The sequence below is a fragment of the Juglans regia genome, chromosome 7, assembly GCF_001411555.2.
Source record: "Juglans regia cultivar Chandler chromosome 7, Walnut 2.0, whole genome shotgun sequence".
NCBI lineage: Eukaryota > Viridiplantae > Streptophyta > Magnoliopsida > Fagales > Juglandaceae > Juglans > Juglans regia.
Genome location: NC_049907.1, coordinates 12,538,304 through 12,557,888, shown reverse-complemented (window position 1 = coordinate 12,557,888; position 19,585 = coordinate 12,538,304). Strand labels below are relative to the sequence as shown.

At 35.9% G+C, this 19,585-nt stretch overlaps 1 protein-coding gene across 1 annotated transcript; it reads right to left on the bottom strand.

Moving 5' to 3' along the window:
- Positions 1-3,522: 3,522 nt before the first annotated feature.
- On the bottom strand, positions 3,523-13,238 carry LOC108992642 (two-component response regulator-like APRR3). Its single transcript, XM_018967240.2, has 8 exons — positions 12,847-13,238; positions 7,139-7,300; positions 6,910-7,040; positions 6,659-6,811; positions 6,349-6,520; positions 5,843-6,248; positions 4,381-5,137; positions 3,523-3,951 (listed from the first exon to the last, which is right to left on the bottom strand). The coding sequence occupies exons 1-8, from the start codon at positions 13,037-13,039 to the stop codon at positions 3,868-3,870; spliced, it is 2,058 nt and encodes a 685-aa protein (XP_018822785.2). The 5' UTR covers positions 13,040-13,238; the 3' UTR covers positions 3,523-3,867.
- Between the last annotated feature and the right edge of the window lie 6,347 nt (positions 13,239-19,585).

The window sequence follows — 19,585 nt, the reverse complement described above, 5'->3', positions numbered from 1 at the left end:
AGTTCATGTTTAGTTCAGTTCACGTGATGTTTATTTCAAGTCAGTTCAGTTCATGTTAGTTTCTAGGTTATGTCAGCACATGTCATGCTATTTGCCAAGTCATGTCACGTTCAGCCATGTTCACTTCAGCATTCCTATCTTTTTACTATCATGCATGCATCTATAAACAATTAGTTCAAGTTGGTTGTTAACTTGCTGAGTTTTGTAATTAACTCTCACTTGGTAGTTCCAATTAGCATTCCCCTTGAATTGTAGGCCATGTGTCATGATTAGGAGGACCCATAGAGGATCATCTGGACTAGGTCAACCAGACCGCAAAGTAACCACGAGGAGCTCATCACGTCGATACTCTAATTTTTGGATAGGATTATGGCTATCCTAGCCGAGTTGCATGAACTACTCCTTAGGCAAGCCTAGTCGTTATTATGTTAGTTTTATTATGTACATTAGGAGCCCTCGTCTCCAGTACTAATGACATTACAGATATTTTGGACAAATACTTTAACTTTTGGACGTTAGTTGTTATATTTTATAAAGTTTACTTATGTTAATTTTGGGATATGTTATATATGGTGCATAGTATTGTTCAAAAAAAGTTATTATAAATATTGCATATTATTATATGCATGTTAGGTGCATTGCATCTTTATCTATCATGAATAGGGGCAAGTAATCTTGTGTTGCATCTCCCGACACTTCAGAGTCCACCAAATCCTAAGCAGAATCTAGGGACATCACAGATATGGATTTGGATATATATTTGATGGCATCATAAATGTCAGGTGGTAGGGATTTACTAGACCATGATATTCCTATAATATACAAATAAATAATATGTTAATTAAATATAAATACCAAACACTCCAAGATATCCAAATGACCAATATGTATTATATTAGGATCGGTGAAATCGATGTAGAAGGATTAGGTGGCCTTTCATCTTCCTCTTTGCCCATCAGACTAAAACAACTAAGAATGACACATTCACAAACATGTGAGATATACGGGTAGAAAATAAGGGCAAAAGGATTTCTTACGCGAAGGAAAAGGTTGTGTACTATTGCCGCTATGCACACTAACTCCCATATCAGGTAAGCAGCTTAGGATTTTGGATGAGAGAGCTTCGCAGGAAGGTAAATCAAAGTCTAAAAAATGATCAAAGATGGAAGACCGTGACCATTTGTGACCATTTGGCAAAATAAGCAAACACCCAGCATCCAGCATCCAGCCATGTCTATGAGAGAGAGAGAGAGAGAGAGAGAGAGAGAGAAACTCCATGTAAATGCATGATAAGTAAAGGCAAATCTCATGATAATGTCAAAATCAAACAAATTAGCTAGTCGAGTATGGAATCATCAAACAAATTAGTATACGGCTGCTGAAGAGAATTTCTCTTAAAAGATTAGACTCCCTTTGAAACTCAAACAAATTCACATATTGCTCACCAACACTTCCGCCCCTCCTTTCTTGATGAATAAAAAATAGAGAAAAAATATTTGTGACTGTAAATTATACAACCGCCGCGTAATCGTTTTGAAAAAAAATAATTTTTTAATAGTAGACTCCACTATTTTTCAAAGCGATTACGCGACATTTACGCACTTCACGGTTGTATGTAGAATTACTCTAAAAAATAAAAATTGTTGCTTTTATCTCAAAACACACCCAACACATTAAGGCCGCGTTTGGTTGCAAGACTCAGTTGAGCTCAATCTAATTTTAAGCTGAGTCTAACATCCAAACACTCAACTCTCAAATTACTAAATTTATCTCAACTCAAAATCTCCTTACACATGGGACGCACAACTTTTTTCAACTTAACATATCTTTATACGTGGGACCCACAACCTTTTTTAACTTCTCATAAAAAGTACTAAACGCATCTTAACATCCAAACATACTTTAAACTCAGTTTAGATAGGCTCCACATAACTCCATCCACTACTCAACTCACTACTATTCATAAAGAACTGAACTCAACTGAACTTTACTCAACATTCAAACGCAGCCTAAGATGCTAGTTGAATTACTAGAAGCCGCCTAATGTGCTAAATGCATGCTTCCTCTTTGGTACTGCCAGCATAAGAGATAGCAATCAAATTTAAATTTACTTATATCATTTTCACAATTAAAAGAAAATACGTAAAGAATCTAACACTAACACAAAAAATATAACAAGAACATCAGCAAGAAATACAACTAAATTAATACAACAACTGGAAAATCGAATACATGCATCCACCAAGAACAATTTCACAGATCTGGAAAATATCAATTTTACCGATAAACCTAACATAACTAGCTTATGGAAGACATGATCTTTGGGGGCATAGTTTTCAGAAAAGAACAAGTCTTTGAAGCAAAAGATAACAAAAAGAGATTTGGACAATGCCTTGAGAGAGTTTAGAACAAATTTGCGCTACACAATCTGAAATTTTTATAATATGTAAGGGTGAATAAAAACAGCTCGCTGGCGGCAAGAGATGAAGCTTTCGTCGGCGGTAAGAGAGAAGATGGAGGAGGACGGACAGTGGAGCATTCACGAAGGGGGAGAACGCTGGCGTGGGGTGGGGAGGTGCTGGAGAAATTTTGAACCAAATTTCAAAATGGGGGACCTAGAACACACATTTTAGTTTAACAGGAATAAAAAAAATGAAATTAGGAAAACATGTTAGCAATGGTATGCGATGTTGGCAGCTGGATAGACTCAAAAGTAAATAGCATCTTGTGAAATTATTTCTTCAAATTCAATCGTATAAACATTATTGTTTCTTATTGAAATAAAGCAAACATTGTTGTAATATTCATTCATAATAATACACTTGTCTCTTTTAAAAATCAATTATAAAACCTTTATCACATAATTGGCTTATAGTTAGTAGAGTATGTTTTAGACCTTCAACAAGTAGCACATCTTCGATTATGGGAGAAGATTCTTTATAAATTTTATCTATTCCCACGATTTTTCCTTTTGAGTTGTTTCAAATACCACATGTCCTTTATCATTGGATGTTAGATAGATGAACTTAATTTTATCTCCAACCATGTGTTTTGAACATCCATTGTCTACAACCTACTTGCTTTTGTTTATAGAGAACTTCGTTTTCCTTTCGTTTCGTTTTAACGGCTTCGTTTGTTTTCACAAATAAAATGAGATGAGATGAGTTGAAATTAGATATTTTGGAAAGAGTAAAGTAAGCAGATGCCCACGTTGTTGTCAGCGTCCAAACTGGGCTGAAGTATAGAGGGACGTGGGCTACCGACCTTATAGCTGTGCTCGATTACCACCACTCCTTCAATTACTTTCAGCGAGTGTTTGAAAGTTGAATACACATCAGGACTCGTTCCATTCCATTGTTATCATGTCATAACTATTTTTTCCCTTCCCCTCACCCTTATTGAACCAAAGCCTGATGCTTGTCTCTTCCTGAATCAAAACACATGAGCTGCAGCATTCAACAAAATAGGATGTAGGCAAACCCTTGCGTTAAAGCTGGCTGAAAAGATGTTAAGCAAAGATCATTCAAAATAGCAAACAAGAATATAACTTTCAAAATATCAACTAGTATTCAACTTGTCAAAGCAAGTTATCGTATAATTAAAAGCTGTCTTCTATATACACTTCTGCCATCTGGTAAGCATGAAAGCATATTAACAAGAGGTGACATCCAAAGCTCGGGAAACCATACTACATAATTACAAAACTACCCTTTTATGTTGTGCAAAAATTATAGAAACTTGTAACCATTCAGCTCTCTCACGATCATCCTAATCTTTAGCTTCAGCAATACAAGAGATCCCATGTCACTCTTAGCAACAACTAATCAATTTCCATGGCAATGTGATAAAATAGACATTGACAAGCCATCAATCAGTTTGCACCTGGCGAACAAACTGTCCTTTCACTCGAGGGCGTTGCTCTGCCAGTCTTTTCCGGCTGTGATAGCGAACCTGTCCAAGAAGATCAATGTCAAAGAATAGACAATACCTTCTCATAAAGATTAGTTTATGATTTTTGCACTCTCATCACATGCAACTAAAGGGGGGAGGGGTGCGTATCCTTCTAAGCAGCTCAGGCATGATAGGTCTCTGAATATGGTGTCATAGGATCTGCGATGACTTAAAACTGGAGCTTCAAAGCTAGTTGAGAACATTATGCAGTTCAGTGCAGGAACAACTATAATGGAATAACAACTCTTGGGAAAAAAAAAAAATTATCTTGCACAGCAGAAGAAAATAGGGTAACAGACATGGTGTGTTTATGGAGAGAGCCCACAGTCAGTTGCAATAAACCAGACATTTAACGTCGGCATAAAACTAGAATTTCAAAAACAGGTTCATGAATGAAACTCAGATGAATGAAATATATGTGGTTGGTACCTTTTTTTCAAAGCATCGCTCTTTCCGCTTCAGTCGGAACTTTGTGAGCGCTGCTTCCCTATGGCTAGAGCGAAGAGAGTCCATTCTTCTTGATCCATCATGAATGGAGAGACCAGTTTCATTCCAGCTCTCAGGGGCAGTTGCAGGGGCAGTCTCATCTATACCCTTTGAACTGTTTCCATATGCAACGCCCTTACTCTGATCTCCAGGGCCATTGCATAAACTACTAGTCTGACCCACAGCAGGAGAACCATGTCTATGTTCTTCCACAGGTTTCAAATTGTTATCCTCATGTACAGCCAGGTGAATGGAACTTTCAGTAGTCTCATCAGAGTGGTGATAACCTTGTTCTGAGTTTTGAATTACAGGATTGGATTGAACCGAGGTACTTGAAGGAAGGGGAGACTGATCTCGCTGGCAGGCTGCTTTGGGACTCCATGCAGTGGGTGGACCAGACTGATTATAAAGCACCACTGGTAAAACATGACTGTATCCATCACAGCTATTATCATACCTTGTCCCTGGGACAGGATTCGTCCCAAGCTGAAGACTAGGAAACTTGAGTTCACCTTGCCTGGATGGACCAATGATGGTAGAGCTCAATTTTTCCTGACTGAGCTGAAGAAAAGTACAATTGAGACTTCGAGAGAGCTGGTTAGATGACAGTTCATGGGATTTACTTCCACCCTCCTCCAACTTGGTCCAATTCCTAGACGGTGTCAGGAGATGGGGTTGCAGTATCTTACTGCTATCATACCTGCAGGCAGGTTTAAAAAAAACTCAGTAATGTAAGCTCAGAACTTGTTCCATTCAAAATTCATATACCTCGTTAAGGAGATTAATAAAAAGTAATTGATAATGGCTTTACCCTTCCCACAGATGAAAACGTCAAAATCAGTTTATCTTGTCTGGTCTGGTGTAACTCGGTCCTTGGTATAAAAGTATAAATTGTAAAACAGCTCTGTCAAGGCTTCTACTAACACCAGTCTCATGTCCAATTTGAAATATGCTTAAAAGACAATTGAATTCGATTATTGATCTTTATCGTGGATATATACAGTAGTACACCTAATATGAAAGGACCAAGTATTATTAAAATCACAAGACTGTTATCTAGAGATTTTCCAAAGGTTCTTCTAAGTCTAAATACATTCCCAAGCTCCTTCCCATGGTCTGGTCTTTATCATGGAGAGTATTCTAGTTATTATGTCAATAATGCCATCCACCACAATCATACTCACTGCTACCATCATATCCATCGCTGCTTCAATAAATAGTAAAACAAAAAATTTCTAACTTAGGAGAACATCATGATAATTAGTAAGTTCCCAACATAATTATTTTAACCAAAGATAAAACCAGAAAATGAAAAGGAGTTAAAAAGAGAAGGAAATAAAGAAGAAAAACTGGCATTCTAGCCTCTAAATCGATATAAAGTTGTGTTTCAACCTCAGTAACTCACCATGAAAAGGCAGAGGCACTAGAATGGTTCAGTGTAGGCCTCTCCTCAGCACCTTGGTAATTTGAGTTACTAGAGCAAGTTCTTCTCAAAGAAAGTTCCAAATGTGGAACAAATTCAAACTTGTTTGTGCCACCATCTTTATTATTACTGTTCAGATAAATGCACTTGGGTTGATTATGAAATGTACCAATCAAGTCAATAGCTCCACTAGAAGGTTCAAAAACTTCATCATTGCGGCCGTGAACCTTACTAGCAATACCAGCATTGCCTCTGTTAGTTTCTTCTTGCACACCCTCATTGTGAGTAATTGATTCAGCACAAGCATGATCTCCTCTAAATCTCAAAGCTGTAGAGTCACAAACCTCTCTGTACGGTGCAACTTCTGATCCTGATCTATTTGATTTTTCTGCAGTAATTACTCATCAGATTTTTGCATAATTAATGATAGAGGCGAAATCATTTTACACAAAAGCGAAAAAAGAGGAGAAACAAGGTAAATGACCGACCTCCATTTTCACTGTCAGGCATAACTGATTCCTTATCCAACTTAGCACACCCTACATGCTTCCCCATAACAGAGTTGCTCAAATTTGTAGCAGTCCAGTTTTTCTGTGAAGGACCCTGCATATTTTGCATGTATGCACCCTCCGCTTCCGAGTAAGGTGTTGTACAAGAGCTCTGCACAAGAAGCAGTAAATATGCATACAAATACATATATATAAACTGAAAAAAGCACTTCTCTCACAAGTCACAGCATACATATCACAATGCTTTAACATTTACATAAGGATGGCCAAAAGATGAAAAGGTAATTACATGGGCATCACTCTCTTTCTCACTGGATTCGATATTTCTGAGTGTAGATGCCACACAATCACTTGAGTTATTGCTTGGTGCAATATTTTCAAAAGTGGCTTCTACTTTTCGCTGTTGAACAGCCGAGTTTTGAGGAATATGTCCACCAGTCCCCTGTCAATAAGAAATTAAAAAAAAAATACATTCATTTACGTGTTGATTTAGAGAAACAGAAAAAATATAAAAACAAATACTGCAGAAGCGAAACATACAGTGTGCCTTCTCCATACATGCTGCCAGAGGTTCCTAAGCTCATTCTTCCTGACAGGCTTTATAAGAAAGTCAGCTGCACCTTTTAACATGCACTTCAACACCATGCTAATTGAGTCGTGTGAAGACATCACTGTATGACCCATGAGAACAAATCTTAACACATTTGCCTTCTTATACAAATTAAGTTAAATCAATAAAATGAAGAACAGGTTGGTCAATCTAACGTACTTATGACAGGAATATTTTTGCAAATGTCATGCTCCATGACTAAAGTAAGAAGCGCAAATCCGGATATTGATGGCAATTCGACTTCAGTTAATATGATATCAATATTATGAGGTCTCCCCTTTAATGTCTCCCATGCCATTAATCCATCAGGAACTGCTGCAACTGTTTAATAAATAGAGAGTTTAAGTTGAGTTCCAAAAATGTGATTCATCAAAAGTGAGCACATAATACCACCTATTGACTTGCTTTGAAGGATAACATATAAAATAAGATGTATATTTAAAAATGAAAATATAAATCCGAACAAGATGTAATCAAAAGTGAAGACATAATAATGCCTCTCAATGCCTCACTTGAAATATAAGCGATATACTTTTCACACAGATATGGTAAATCCAAACAAGATGTATTTTGGTGTCCCACGGAAATTAGAAGTCTATATACAATGTATTTTTCACAAGAAAAGAGGAACCAGACAAGCTGAAGATATTTTCTGAATTCCAAGTAAGCAGGTTCACCAAAGCCCCAATATAATGTAAAAAAAAAATGATGATCAAAAACCACATTTTGCAGATCTGAAAACATATGCAACAGAAAAGGCATAGAATAGACCTAAGGAACAAGCTTTAAACTTGCCCACATGGAACACAGACACCTGTAGAGGACTGCTTTCTTTTACCTATACATACCATGAATTAGGAGTGTACATACACCGGCTGGACCGACCGCCGGATTCAGGAACCAGCCGAAACCGGTGGAGAACCGGTCGGCCGGCGGGAGAAAATTACCAAAATTGACGTCAGCCGGTTTGGTCCCGGTCTAAACCGAAGAACCGACCGACATATGCTATATATATATATATTTTTTATATATATTACATAAAGTAGTTTGATAAATTATGTGTGATAAACCGAAGAACCGACCGACCAATTTGTGTGAAATAGTTTGATAAATTATGTGTGATAAATTGCATGAAGCATAGAGGAAATATGAGTGAACTAAACTTAGATTAGAGTCTTAGACTTGTGATGTTTGTCATGTTATAAACTAGCTGCTATGTAATCATTGTAAATCTGTAATGTACGTGACAACGTGTAAGATTTATGTTTTGTTTTATAAATTATATGGATTCTTCGTCGACTTCGATTATTGTTGATGAACCAAGTCCAACCATTAGCTTGGAAGATGATTTGAGGGAGACCCAATCATCAAAACCCTCTAGTGCCCCTACTAGTAGTACTTGTCCATTACCTAAGAAACAAAAAGGGAAGGATCTATCGATTGTTTGGGACTATTTTACGAAGATGGAGGGTTGTCCTATAGATGATCCAAAGGCTAAATGTAATTATTGTGGCAAGACGTACACTTGCCACTCAAAGAGAAACGGAACTTCAACAATGCAAAACCATTTGCCTTCATGTCCTAAAAATCCTCATAAACGTGAGCCTTTGGATAGGTACCAAAAAACATTGACAGGTGAGGCAACACCTAAGGAGGGGGTTGGAGAGAGTGATGGTATATTAAGCAATCTTGTAACCCACAAATATAGTGAAGAGGCTGTGAGATTGGCGAATGCAAAGATGGTAATTATCGATGAGATGCCATTTAGAGTTGTTGAATGACAAAGATTTAGGAAAGTGTGTTCGTCTCTTGAACCTCAGTTTAAAGTGTCAAGTCATGTCACAGTTGAAAGAGATTGTATGAAATTGTATGAATTAAAAAGCGGAAAAATTAAAAAAGTGTTTAAAGATAGTGGCATGAGAATTTCGTTGATGACCGATACATGGACATCAGTACAGAATTTGAATTATATGTGTCTAACTGCACACTTGATTGATAAAGATTAGAAATTGCAGAAAAAAATATTAATTTTTGTTTAATCCCTAATCATCAAGGGGATACTATTGGGAGATATGTTGAGTCATGCTTGCTTGATTGAGGCATTGATAGAATATTTACTATGACTGTTGATAATACAAGTTAAAATGATGCTACAATTTCATATTTGAAATAGTTTTTAGCTGGGAATCTGTTGGGGGTAAGTATATGCACATGAGATTTTGTACTCATATATTGAATCTTTTTTCTTTTTTGATCGGTAATCAAGAAGTTATATTCATAGAAACAGGCAAAGCCCAGGTACACATGTAGTATACATGAGAAACACCTAACTAGAGGTTACAATAGAAAGTAGAATATCATGGACACTTTGTCCATTACACACTATGGCCCCCACCCATACGAACAATGACTTAAAAAAGAAAACTTTTAGCTCATCTATTGTTCTCTCTTGGTCTTCAAAGTTTCTAGCATTTCTCGCCCTCCAAATACACCAACACATACATATAGGAATCATTCGCCAAATGACCGCTATCTGTGAGTTACCATGGAGGCCTCTCCAACTTGCTACAAAGTCCACCAATCTGAGAGGCATGACCCATGACAATCCGATTCTTGTGAACAAATCATCCCACATGTTCTTGAGGGAGTGCAATGACACCATCACAATTGTTAGAAATGTAGTTAGATATGTGCGTTCATCCCCCGCAAGATTAGACAAGTTTAAGAGATGTGCAGAAAAAAAAAATTGATTGCAAGAAAATGTTGTGTCTTGATGTACAGACACAATGAAACTCAACTTATATGATGTTGGAAGCAGGTGAGAAGTTTCAAAAGGCTTTCAAGCGGATGGAGAGTGAGGATTATAATTACCTCTCTTACTTTGATGATGACCCTGGGCATGGGCACGGGCACATGGGGCCTCCTAAAGCTAGGGAGTGGGAGACAGTGCGGGTTTTTGTTAAGTTTTTAGAAATGCTTTATGATGCCACTAATAGATTTTTTGGGTCTTTATATGTGACAGTCAATACCAGTTTTTTGGAGATTTGTGATATCCAAAATGAGTTGATTATGTTAAACGAAAGTCCTAATAGTTGCTTGAGAAGTATGGTCATAAACATTAGAACAAAATATGACAAGTATTGAGGGTCATTAGACAGAATGAACTTGTACATGTTAATTACAGTTGTGCTTGATCCACGAAGCAAGTTAGGACTTCTTACTTTATACTTGAGGAAAGTTTATGATAAGTTTCATGCTGAGGAGTTGGTATCAAGTGTAAAACATATATTGGGAGATTTGTATGCGAAGTATAATACGGAATTCGGTTCCACCACGAGTACCCAAGAACATGAACCCCCTCCGACATCTAGAACCATAAATGATGGTGATGACAAGTATGAGACCAAATGGTTCTACGAGTGGTATAAAGCATCTTCCGTCATGGGATCTACTATTGCCAAAACAGAAGTGGATCGATATTTATTAGATGGTTGTGAGACACTCTCCACATCGTTTGACTTGTTGACTTAGTGGAAAATTAATGAGGCTAACCATTCTATACTCGTGAGGATTGCACGAGACTTATTGGTCATGCCTGTTTCCATGGTTGCGTCTGAGTCAGCATTTAGTACAGGAGGTTGTATGCTTGATCCTTTTCGGAGTTCATTGGCTCCGAGAACCATTGAGACATTTATTTATACTCAAAATTGGTTAAAGCATCTGGCAACAACCATTGATATTTGGGAGGCTATGGATAATGTGGAGAGCTTCATAGTAGATTCAGGTAATATTTTCTTTGTTTTCATTGTAATTTAATTTTAGTATTTTTTATAATCCAAATTCACTAACATTTGATGTTTTATTCTTAGTATTAATATTTATTAACGTTTGTATATAGAGTTGGGCACACAATCAAACGTGACAACTATTAAAAATTGAAGGTTGAAGGCTTGAAGTAGAAAATATGAAGATCACTCCAATTTGTTGTCATTTATTTATGTTATATATATATATATATATATATAATTTTTTTTTTTGCATTGTTGCTATGTTAAAGATAAAATGTTTTTATTTATTTATGTTATGGTTTTTAGTTGCATTTTGCTATGCTTAAGACATTTTTTTTTTTTTTGGTAATATGTATTATGTAATACTAAACATCTAGTGAAGTTATTTTATTTATTTTTTAATTATGTAATAAGTAGTAAGTAATATAGTTAGTAATACTGTAATAGTAGAAAATTATAAATGACATTACTATTAAAATGAAATCAACTCAAAAAAAGCTCAAAAAGAACTTGGATAATGAATTAAGAAAAAAAAACCCAAAACAAATGTTGAATTGGCTCAATTGGGCAAGAACAAAGGCCCAAAAAAGGGCCCAAGAAAAAAGCCCAAACTAGCCAAACCGACCGGTAACCGGCCGGACCGGTCCAGCATATTAGACCCCTATACACCGGTTGGTTTTGGCCAATTTCAGCCCCAATTTTTCTTCAGCCGGTTGGTTTCGGTTTTGGACGAAAACCGAACCACAGTTTTCACCCCTACCATGAATGACCAAAAAAATGATAGAGAACATGCATCCATCAATAATATAAAAAACAGAGACCCAAGAGGTAGACTCATTGCCCGGGGGGCTACAAAAAAAGTTCTAGGTCTACAAAAGGAAGTACACAAACTGACGTGGCTTAATATGATACATTAGATCTATTTACAATAAAAAAAGTTTTACAATCTAATGTGTCATATCAAGCCACGTCATTTTGTAAAACTCTACGTAAACCAAGCACTTCCAAAAAATGATGAACTAATAGCATGGCAACTTAAACTTCAATGGTGTGGACAAAAAAGACACCACCAAGAGAAACATATGACATAAATATGAGCGCCGGAGGCGCCATACCTCAAAACAACCCTTAGTATATGTGGCTATTAAGTCATCCAAGTCACTGATACTAAAGCATCATGGATCATCGATGCCTTGTCCAAACGGAGATTTGATGCTGTGACTATGAGTAGTGTGTTACAGTTCCTACGAGACTAGCTGACATCTTGTTCAGCAAGCCATAATAACAAGATGATAACGCTACTAAGTCGATTTGCAGCAAACCTGTGTTTTCACTTGAATTTTGAGCTTCTAGAGCTTACTCCACTACATATTGTAGTTGGATGTGCAGAGTATGCTATATTTCTAAGGGGATCATAAGTGAAATGAGTTGAGTCTGCAGGAAAAATGATATTAAAAAACCTGCCCTCCATTAACTCAAGATTGCTCGTTTATAACACCAAAAGTGGCAGTTCTTCAAATTCTTAGTGTAATCTGTTGGTGTTGAGAAGGGGGTAGAGGCAGTATTTAATGTATATTACCATAAATTAATTTGGCATTATCCTATAATTATCATCGTCAAAGAAAGTTGAAACTGTGGAAAGCAAACGACAAAGAAACTGGGTCAATCCTTAATCATTACATGTCACTAAGCCATCAGTGAAGTCATCGACTCATCAGTTAAGAAAGATATAGACTAACCATCTATTTCGGCTAGAAAAACCAATCATCCAACATCTTTCAAACTTTTAGAAACATTTATCTTTTCTGTTTTTCTTTATAAGAAACATCAGTGAATGCAAAATAGTTTTGAGCAATGAAAAAATACAAAATCACAAAACTAGAGTACAAGACACCGCCATTTCAAAACAAAAATTCCAATGATACAAACAAAACACACCAAGATATTTTTATCCTTTTTCGTTTTTTTTTTTTAAATACCATACAGAAAACGCACAAAAACCCAGGAAGATTTTCCAGCTTAAGAGAAGGCAATGAAAAAAATGAACCAGCCAAACCAAATCAAAGAAGCGGAAGCAACCTCTGTAGCTGCATTTGCGGAGGAGGGCAGTGATAATCTGGCGAGTGGAATAGTCGGCTTCGACCAGCAGAACCCTCAACCTCTCCCACTTGACCACGTTATCTCCAGGCCCATCCTTGTTCTCGGCGTCCTCATATTTTCTCTCCATTTCAATGCCTTCCCCAGTACACGCCGCCGCTTCACCAGTCATCATACACCCCAAATCAGCAGGAAACTAAGAAAATCGAAACGCAGAGAGCAAAAGAAAACCCTAATCGCCGATGATTCGCAGAAAAAGAAAGAGTAGCGCCTTGTGGTAGCATATGGAAATGCAAAAGCAAAGCGAAGCAAAAGAAACTATGAGCTGTGAACAAGGCGTTATCTCTCGACCTCGGAATCCTTGGATGGCGGAAAATATCTTAAGACTTAAGAGGGAGGGAGGTCAGATCAAAAGGTGGGCCGTCATTGGCTTCTGGTTGGTGAGGCTGACGTGGCTCCATTCCAGCCACTCTTCACGTGATTTTCCTTTCTCATGGTGGTGCCAATCTTCCTCAATATTGCATGGGACCCACCTGACAGACACGTGGAGGTCTTACATTGTTCCGGGGACGATATTTTTCTCTCCCAAGTTCGACGTACCAAAAACAGAATAAGGTTTCGTTTGGATGACAAATATTTCTCAACTCATTTTAATTTATCATTACAATTTTTTTAAATTTTAATATAAAATATAATAAATAATTTAATTTTTTCAAATTTTAAAATAATAATAATATTAAAAAATAATATTTTAATAATATTTTATTATCTCAACTCAACTCAATTCAACTCATTTTAACATCTAAACGCAACCTAAAAGTCTATCCGTTTGCATTTTTTTTTAAATAGAAAAATTATTTCTATTCAGTTCAAATAAATAAATATCATATAAATCTTTATAAAAAAAAAAATTATCAAAAAAAATTTATAAAAAAGATTATACCTAATATTATGAGCTATTTACAAATTTGGGTTCTATACACTAATTATTAGAGAATTCATTAATTTTTAACATGTTCAATGGATTGAAATTATGTTCTTAAACATCGAAATAATTTATAAATTTAACTAAAAATAGAAAAATTTAGAAATAAAAATAATATTTATTTTCAAATAATTATATTATATAAATAGAAATTTTAAGTTTGCAACTTATATTATAAAAGAGAAATGTTATAAAAAAAATTTACATTATATACATTCATTTAATTAATATGTGATTTATTATTTTTATCATTTTATTTAAATATATATTTAAATATTAAAATAAAATAAAAAAATAAAAAAAATTATATATTAATTAAATAAAAATGTGTGGAGTAAGATTTATAGGTAAAACTTTTCCTTATAAAAAAATAAAATAGTTTATGTAGAGGAGACTTATATCATATACATATATGTTTGTCCTTTTGTATTATCTGCTTAAGAAAGAAAAGAATATGCTAGATTCCTAATCCTAATAAAAAAATTAGAAAAAAAATGCACGCCACTCATTATTAAACATCTCCTTCAATGTAACAACAATTAAACGGTCTATGCCAACCGAATTTGATAGGCACGTGGGGATCGAGGAACTTCGACACGTGGCTTACCTTTATCCCCACACCACGGTTGATTAGCATGATGGTCGTCGTTGATTAGCATGATGGTCGTAGCTGTTTGTAAAGTTCCACACAGTTTGTGACACTCTACGCTGTTTCTTTTCTTCTTTTCTATTTTTTTTTTTAAATTCATAGAATCCAATGGATTGAGCATTTTGGATTAGGAAAATGATAATATTTGCTTCAATTTAGAGCATTCACATCCTATTTTCTATAAATTTTAGCTAAAAGACACCATGTGAAAGAGGTTATTTCCCCTAACAGATCGGGACACAAAGACTTAGCCTACAGTGGACCCTCAAAACTCTTGGTCACCCACAAGGTGGAGATGGGCTTCGAGACAATTCAACGATAGCAAAACCAGAATAGAGGATAGAATGGACAGGGCCCGAGCGGCCCGATAGGCAAAAGGCAAAGCTGTATACCGAGAGCGTGGGAGCTCTGAGCTAGAGAGTCTGGCACATTTAATAGCCGACAAGCCTCACACGCAATGTCAGGAACGACCACGACCACCTCTAGGCAGCCAATGTAAGAAACGGCCACAACCACCTCTAGGCAACCGATGGCAGGAAGGACAAGGAAGGGCACATCAAGGCAGGGGCACGCCGCATTTAATGACCGGCAAAGTTAACACACCATGACAAGAATGGATATTGATCACCTGTCTAAATGGCCACGATCAGCCGTGGCCTACCTGTCACCTGACAGAAAGCAGGGAGGACAGAATACGATCTGGGTACAAAGTAGCATGACCATAATTGCCAAGGCAGGGGATTACTTGCTGCCAAGGCCACGTCCGATACACCAACACACTACTACTGACAAGTACCTGGGACCACACCACCAGGTATATATACCCCCTCCTAGGGTAGGGGACTCTTTTTTGGATTACACTCTGAAACTCTTTCTCCTCTTCTTACTCACCAACATCACGAACAAGGAATCTCACTTACGCATCGGAGGTATCCCATACCCTCCAAGCCTCCATTTCCATTTAATATTGCAAGCACAGCATGGTCGCAGCGTTCGGTTGCCCAGGATACGAAACACAACATCAACATACTATTCCTAAAATTTTATTCTAAATGTTACTAATCTTTCAAAAACCTCCTACATCTCATGCCCTATACTTTCTATATTCTATTAAAATAATCTTTCTCTATTCTTTTTTTATTATTTTTTTCTCACTTCTATTTACAATGTAAACTACTCACTCTTTTGTCTTTTTCCTTATATTAAGAAATATCACATTGTTCATAAATTTTAAATAAGAAAATGATTTTTTATCCCATTACGAGAATAGTTTGAAATTATTATGATTTTACAAATAATAAATATTCGTCATTTCCAACGATATTTTATTTGTAACGGTTAAATAAAAATAAGATAGTCATTTTGCTACTAGATCAAACGGTGATTGAAATGCTCTAAGCTTTAGGCACACCCGAATGAAAGAAATAGATAAATCTGTTTTTCACACATTAAGATAAATTACACACTTCATAAACAATAGATTCATTCTCAATAACTGAAATAGTTAATGAAAAGAACTAAAATACATCCATAATATTTTCTCAATTCTACATACAAGTACTACTATTTCCCATTCACACTAGCCCCAAAACACAAATTCAATGTGCGAACAATAAAACTATATTATAATTACAACTATTGAAAATGCCCATTCATCGAGCCCAAAAGTTTAGTACAAAGAGAGCCATAAGATTGCTCAGAATTTTTCAAAATAAATTGTCAAAACAAATAACAACGATATCGAAATTGCTATAATGAAACTAGTTCTCTTTAGTTTTTTCTGAATCAATTTCTAATGGATGTCGACTGGCTTGGATGTCCATTGATACTTGTATTTTATGAAGTTTGGTTTTTAATAGGTTAATTGTCTTTTGACCATATGTTGGTATTTCTAGATCATACCAACAGAAAAACCCGCAAGCCTGCACAATTGACCAGTACTGAAATCTATAAGGACAACAGTACCAATACAAATCAACAAATAAGATCACCAACAAATGAAAAGTACCTCATAGTTTTGGCAACCGAAAAATCGGCGCCCCTCATTATCCTCAGTATAATCAGTTCGTCGATATGCTTTAATCCCACAATAACATACTGTGTATTCATTTTGACTATAGTTTATTGAGCATGTGATATTGCTAGTACTACTATTTGACTCAGGCATTGAGTAGTGTTGTATTTTGAGATGCTTCAAGTTTGTAAACAAAAAATGAGCCCAATTCTTATCTTTAGTGCAAACTAAATTTGAAAGATTTTTACTACAATTCACAAAACCTTGATTGGGTGACAATGTCCTCAATGGTTACAATAATCGGTTGTCAATATTCATTGGTCATCTGAGTTACCCTACCATGGAGTTTTTTCCTATTTCCGTTGTTGACACTCAACTTTCTCTTGCGAAGCCTCCAAACATATCCAAACTATTAACCCATTAGAAAGTGGCTCAAGAAAAGAATGGTAACACATGGAAAAAAGCAACATGCTCAAATGGCTGCAACAATTGGTTGCTTTTGTGATTGGTCATCCGGGTTACCCTGCCATGGAATATGTTACAAATTTTCCGTGTTCCCACTCAACTTTGTTATCATCATAGCCGAGAGGGATACACAACCAAAATCATACCAAACTAGAAAAGCATCCAAGAAAAATATATCTTTCCTATCACAAACGAGAATGGTATCATAGCACAACAAGTTTATCTAAGAAGTAGTAAATAATCCAACCAAATATAAAAGGATGATATCATAGCCAACTATAAGAAGCATAAAAGGATGTTCAGCATAAATATCTCATATACAAGTTTCACAAAACATGTAGAGCAATGACAATATATCACAACATGGATATATCACATTTCCAAGTTTAACATTTCTAAATTGTTAAAAGATTTTCCAAAATATCACAGTATGGATATTTCACTGCTATGATACTTCATGGAAGTAAATAATCCAACCAAGCAAATAAATAACAGAACATAGAAAGTGACAAAGTAATCCAACCAATTTATCTTAATAACAGACCAAAAAGCAATGGCAAAATAATTCAACTAACAAAATTCAATAATAAAACAACCAAAATGGCAAAGTAATCCAACTGACGTTTCTGAATGGTAGAATAGGAAATAAGATATCATAGCACAACTACAAGAAATGATGTAGCTTTGAAGAAGAAATGATGTTTAGCATAGATATCTCACATCAAAACTAGTGAAATAAGCAACTGATCCTTCCTAAAAAACTAGTCATCCAGGTCCAATCACAACTGAACAACAAACTCATCAAAGTAATCTATATTTCAGAAAAATGAACAGCATGCATGTAGTGTAGTAGAATACCTAAATCACAAAACTTGTGCCTCAAGGCCAATTAATGAGAAATCAAAATGATACTGCCTATATTAGTTAGAAACACCATTTTATGAAATGACAATATGAACATCATGCATGTATATATCTCAGAGCCAAGTTTTACAAAACTAAACAACATCTTTAACAATGAACAACAACTTGCAGCACAACCAATCAAGCACTGCCAAGAAATCACAAAACCAAACTCCCAAACAGGATATAGGGCACAAGTCAAAGCAAAAAACATGTTCTACATGAACCAACAAGGGTCAGACCTTCATGCATGCCCAACCAAATAAGCCAAGAAAGCACAAGATAGCACAAAACGAAATAACAAAATTGCAGAATATTTACATATCAAGGAGGCTCAAATCTTTCATTTTCAAGCATAGTAAATGGCACAAGATAGGATGGTTGCAAATCACGGTTGCCTTTGTGAAAATTTTACAATTAAGATGGTTATCCGGGTTACCATGCCATACCGATTGATGAGCATTCATTAGAGTTGCTGATATTACACTTGGGTACACCCAACAATCCAACCATCATCATTGCCCTTACACTTACACATACAATTCAAATGACAACCCCAATTGAATGCCAACCACAAAATCTAAAAATTACACAAAACCCTAATCACAACCATGGTAATAGTAAATCATAGCCCAATGTTGTAGAAGACTTTGGCAAAATTCACAACTATAGTAACATGTAAAACAAGTACCTAAATGTAAATAACAGAGAATAATTGAATCATCTACCTAAATATAAACATGTATAAATCCCTAATGTTGGAGAAATAAAAACTTACAATTCACAGCTATAGTAACATGTAAATGAGAGACTAAAATATAATAAATCACACGACACAATCGAATCAAAGAACAAATGAAAACATGTACATTGTCCAATGTAGCAGAAATGACAAGTTCATGCATGAGAGCAATCATATCATGTAATCAGAGACCCAATTGTAAGAAAATGTAAACCACAGCCTGCAAAATCACATCTATGGTAACAAAATCAAAGTCCCAAATGTAAAACCCTAAATAGATTGAACCAGAGACCAACAATACGAGTGAACTGTAAATCAAAGCCCCAATTTTGCTCAACAAGGAGGTTCAAAATTTACAGCTATATACACATAATCAGAGACCCAAATGTAAATCACAAGGAATAATCACAAAAAGATTCGAGTCAATCACAAGTCAAGACAAGCAGTAAATCAAAAATACTCATTCGAGTAAATCACAAATACCCATTGGAGTAAATCACATAGTAATATTAGTGAACATAGATGGATGTAAATCTCAAGGAATTTTAAAACAATGAAGCAATATGGGTGAACATAGGAAAATGAATTGTCATAGAGCATTCCGATGAGAGAGAGAGAGTGAGAGAGAGAGAGAGTGTGCGTGTGTGTGTGTGCGCGCTTGTTGAAGGTGTAGAGCCTTACTTACCAAAGACAAAGACCGAAGGGGCTGCCATATGGGGATGCGAACGATGGTTGGTAGCAAGTAGGACACGGAGAAAAGAGAACTTGTGTAGGATGAGGAACCAAAAGAGAGGATTGGAGATGTATAGTGGCTCTCGATATATGGGGAGCCATTGTAGCATCCCCAAACCCAAGTCCTAAAATGGGTAGGCAGATGGAGTATGCATTTAAAGTTTTCCTCAAATGTAAACTCTAAATTTTAAGGTAAATGAAGGTTCAGGATGCGGGTGCTCTTACTCATTC

Coding starts and splice junctions, on each gene's coding strand:
- LOC108992642 (XM_018967240.2), bottom strand. CDS start 13,039: ATGATGACTGGTGAAGCGGCGGCGTGTACTGGGGAAGGCATTGAAATG. Junction 7,041..7,138: donor CAAAAATATTCCTGTCATAA/GTACGTTAGATT, acceptor TGGGTCATACAG/TGATGTCTTCACACGACTCA. Junction 5,138..5,842: donor AGTGCCTCTGCCTTTTCATG/GTGAGTTACTGA, acceptor ACCTGCCTGCAG/GTATGATAGCAGTAAGATAC.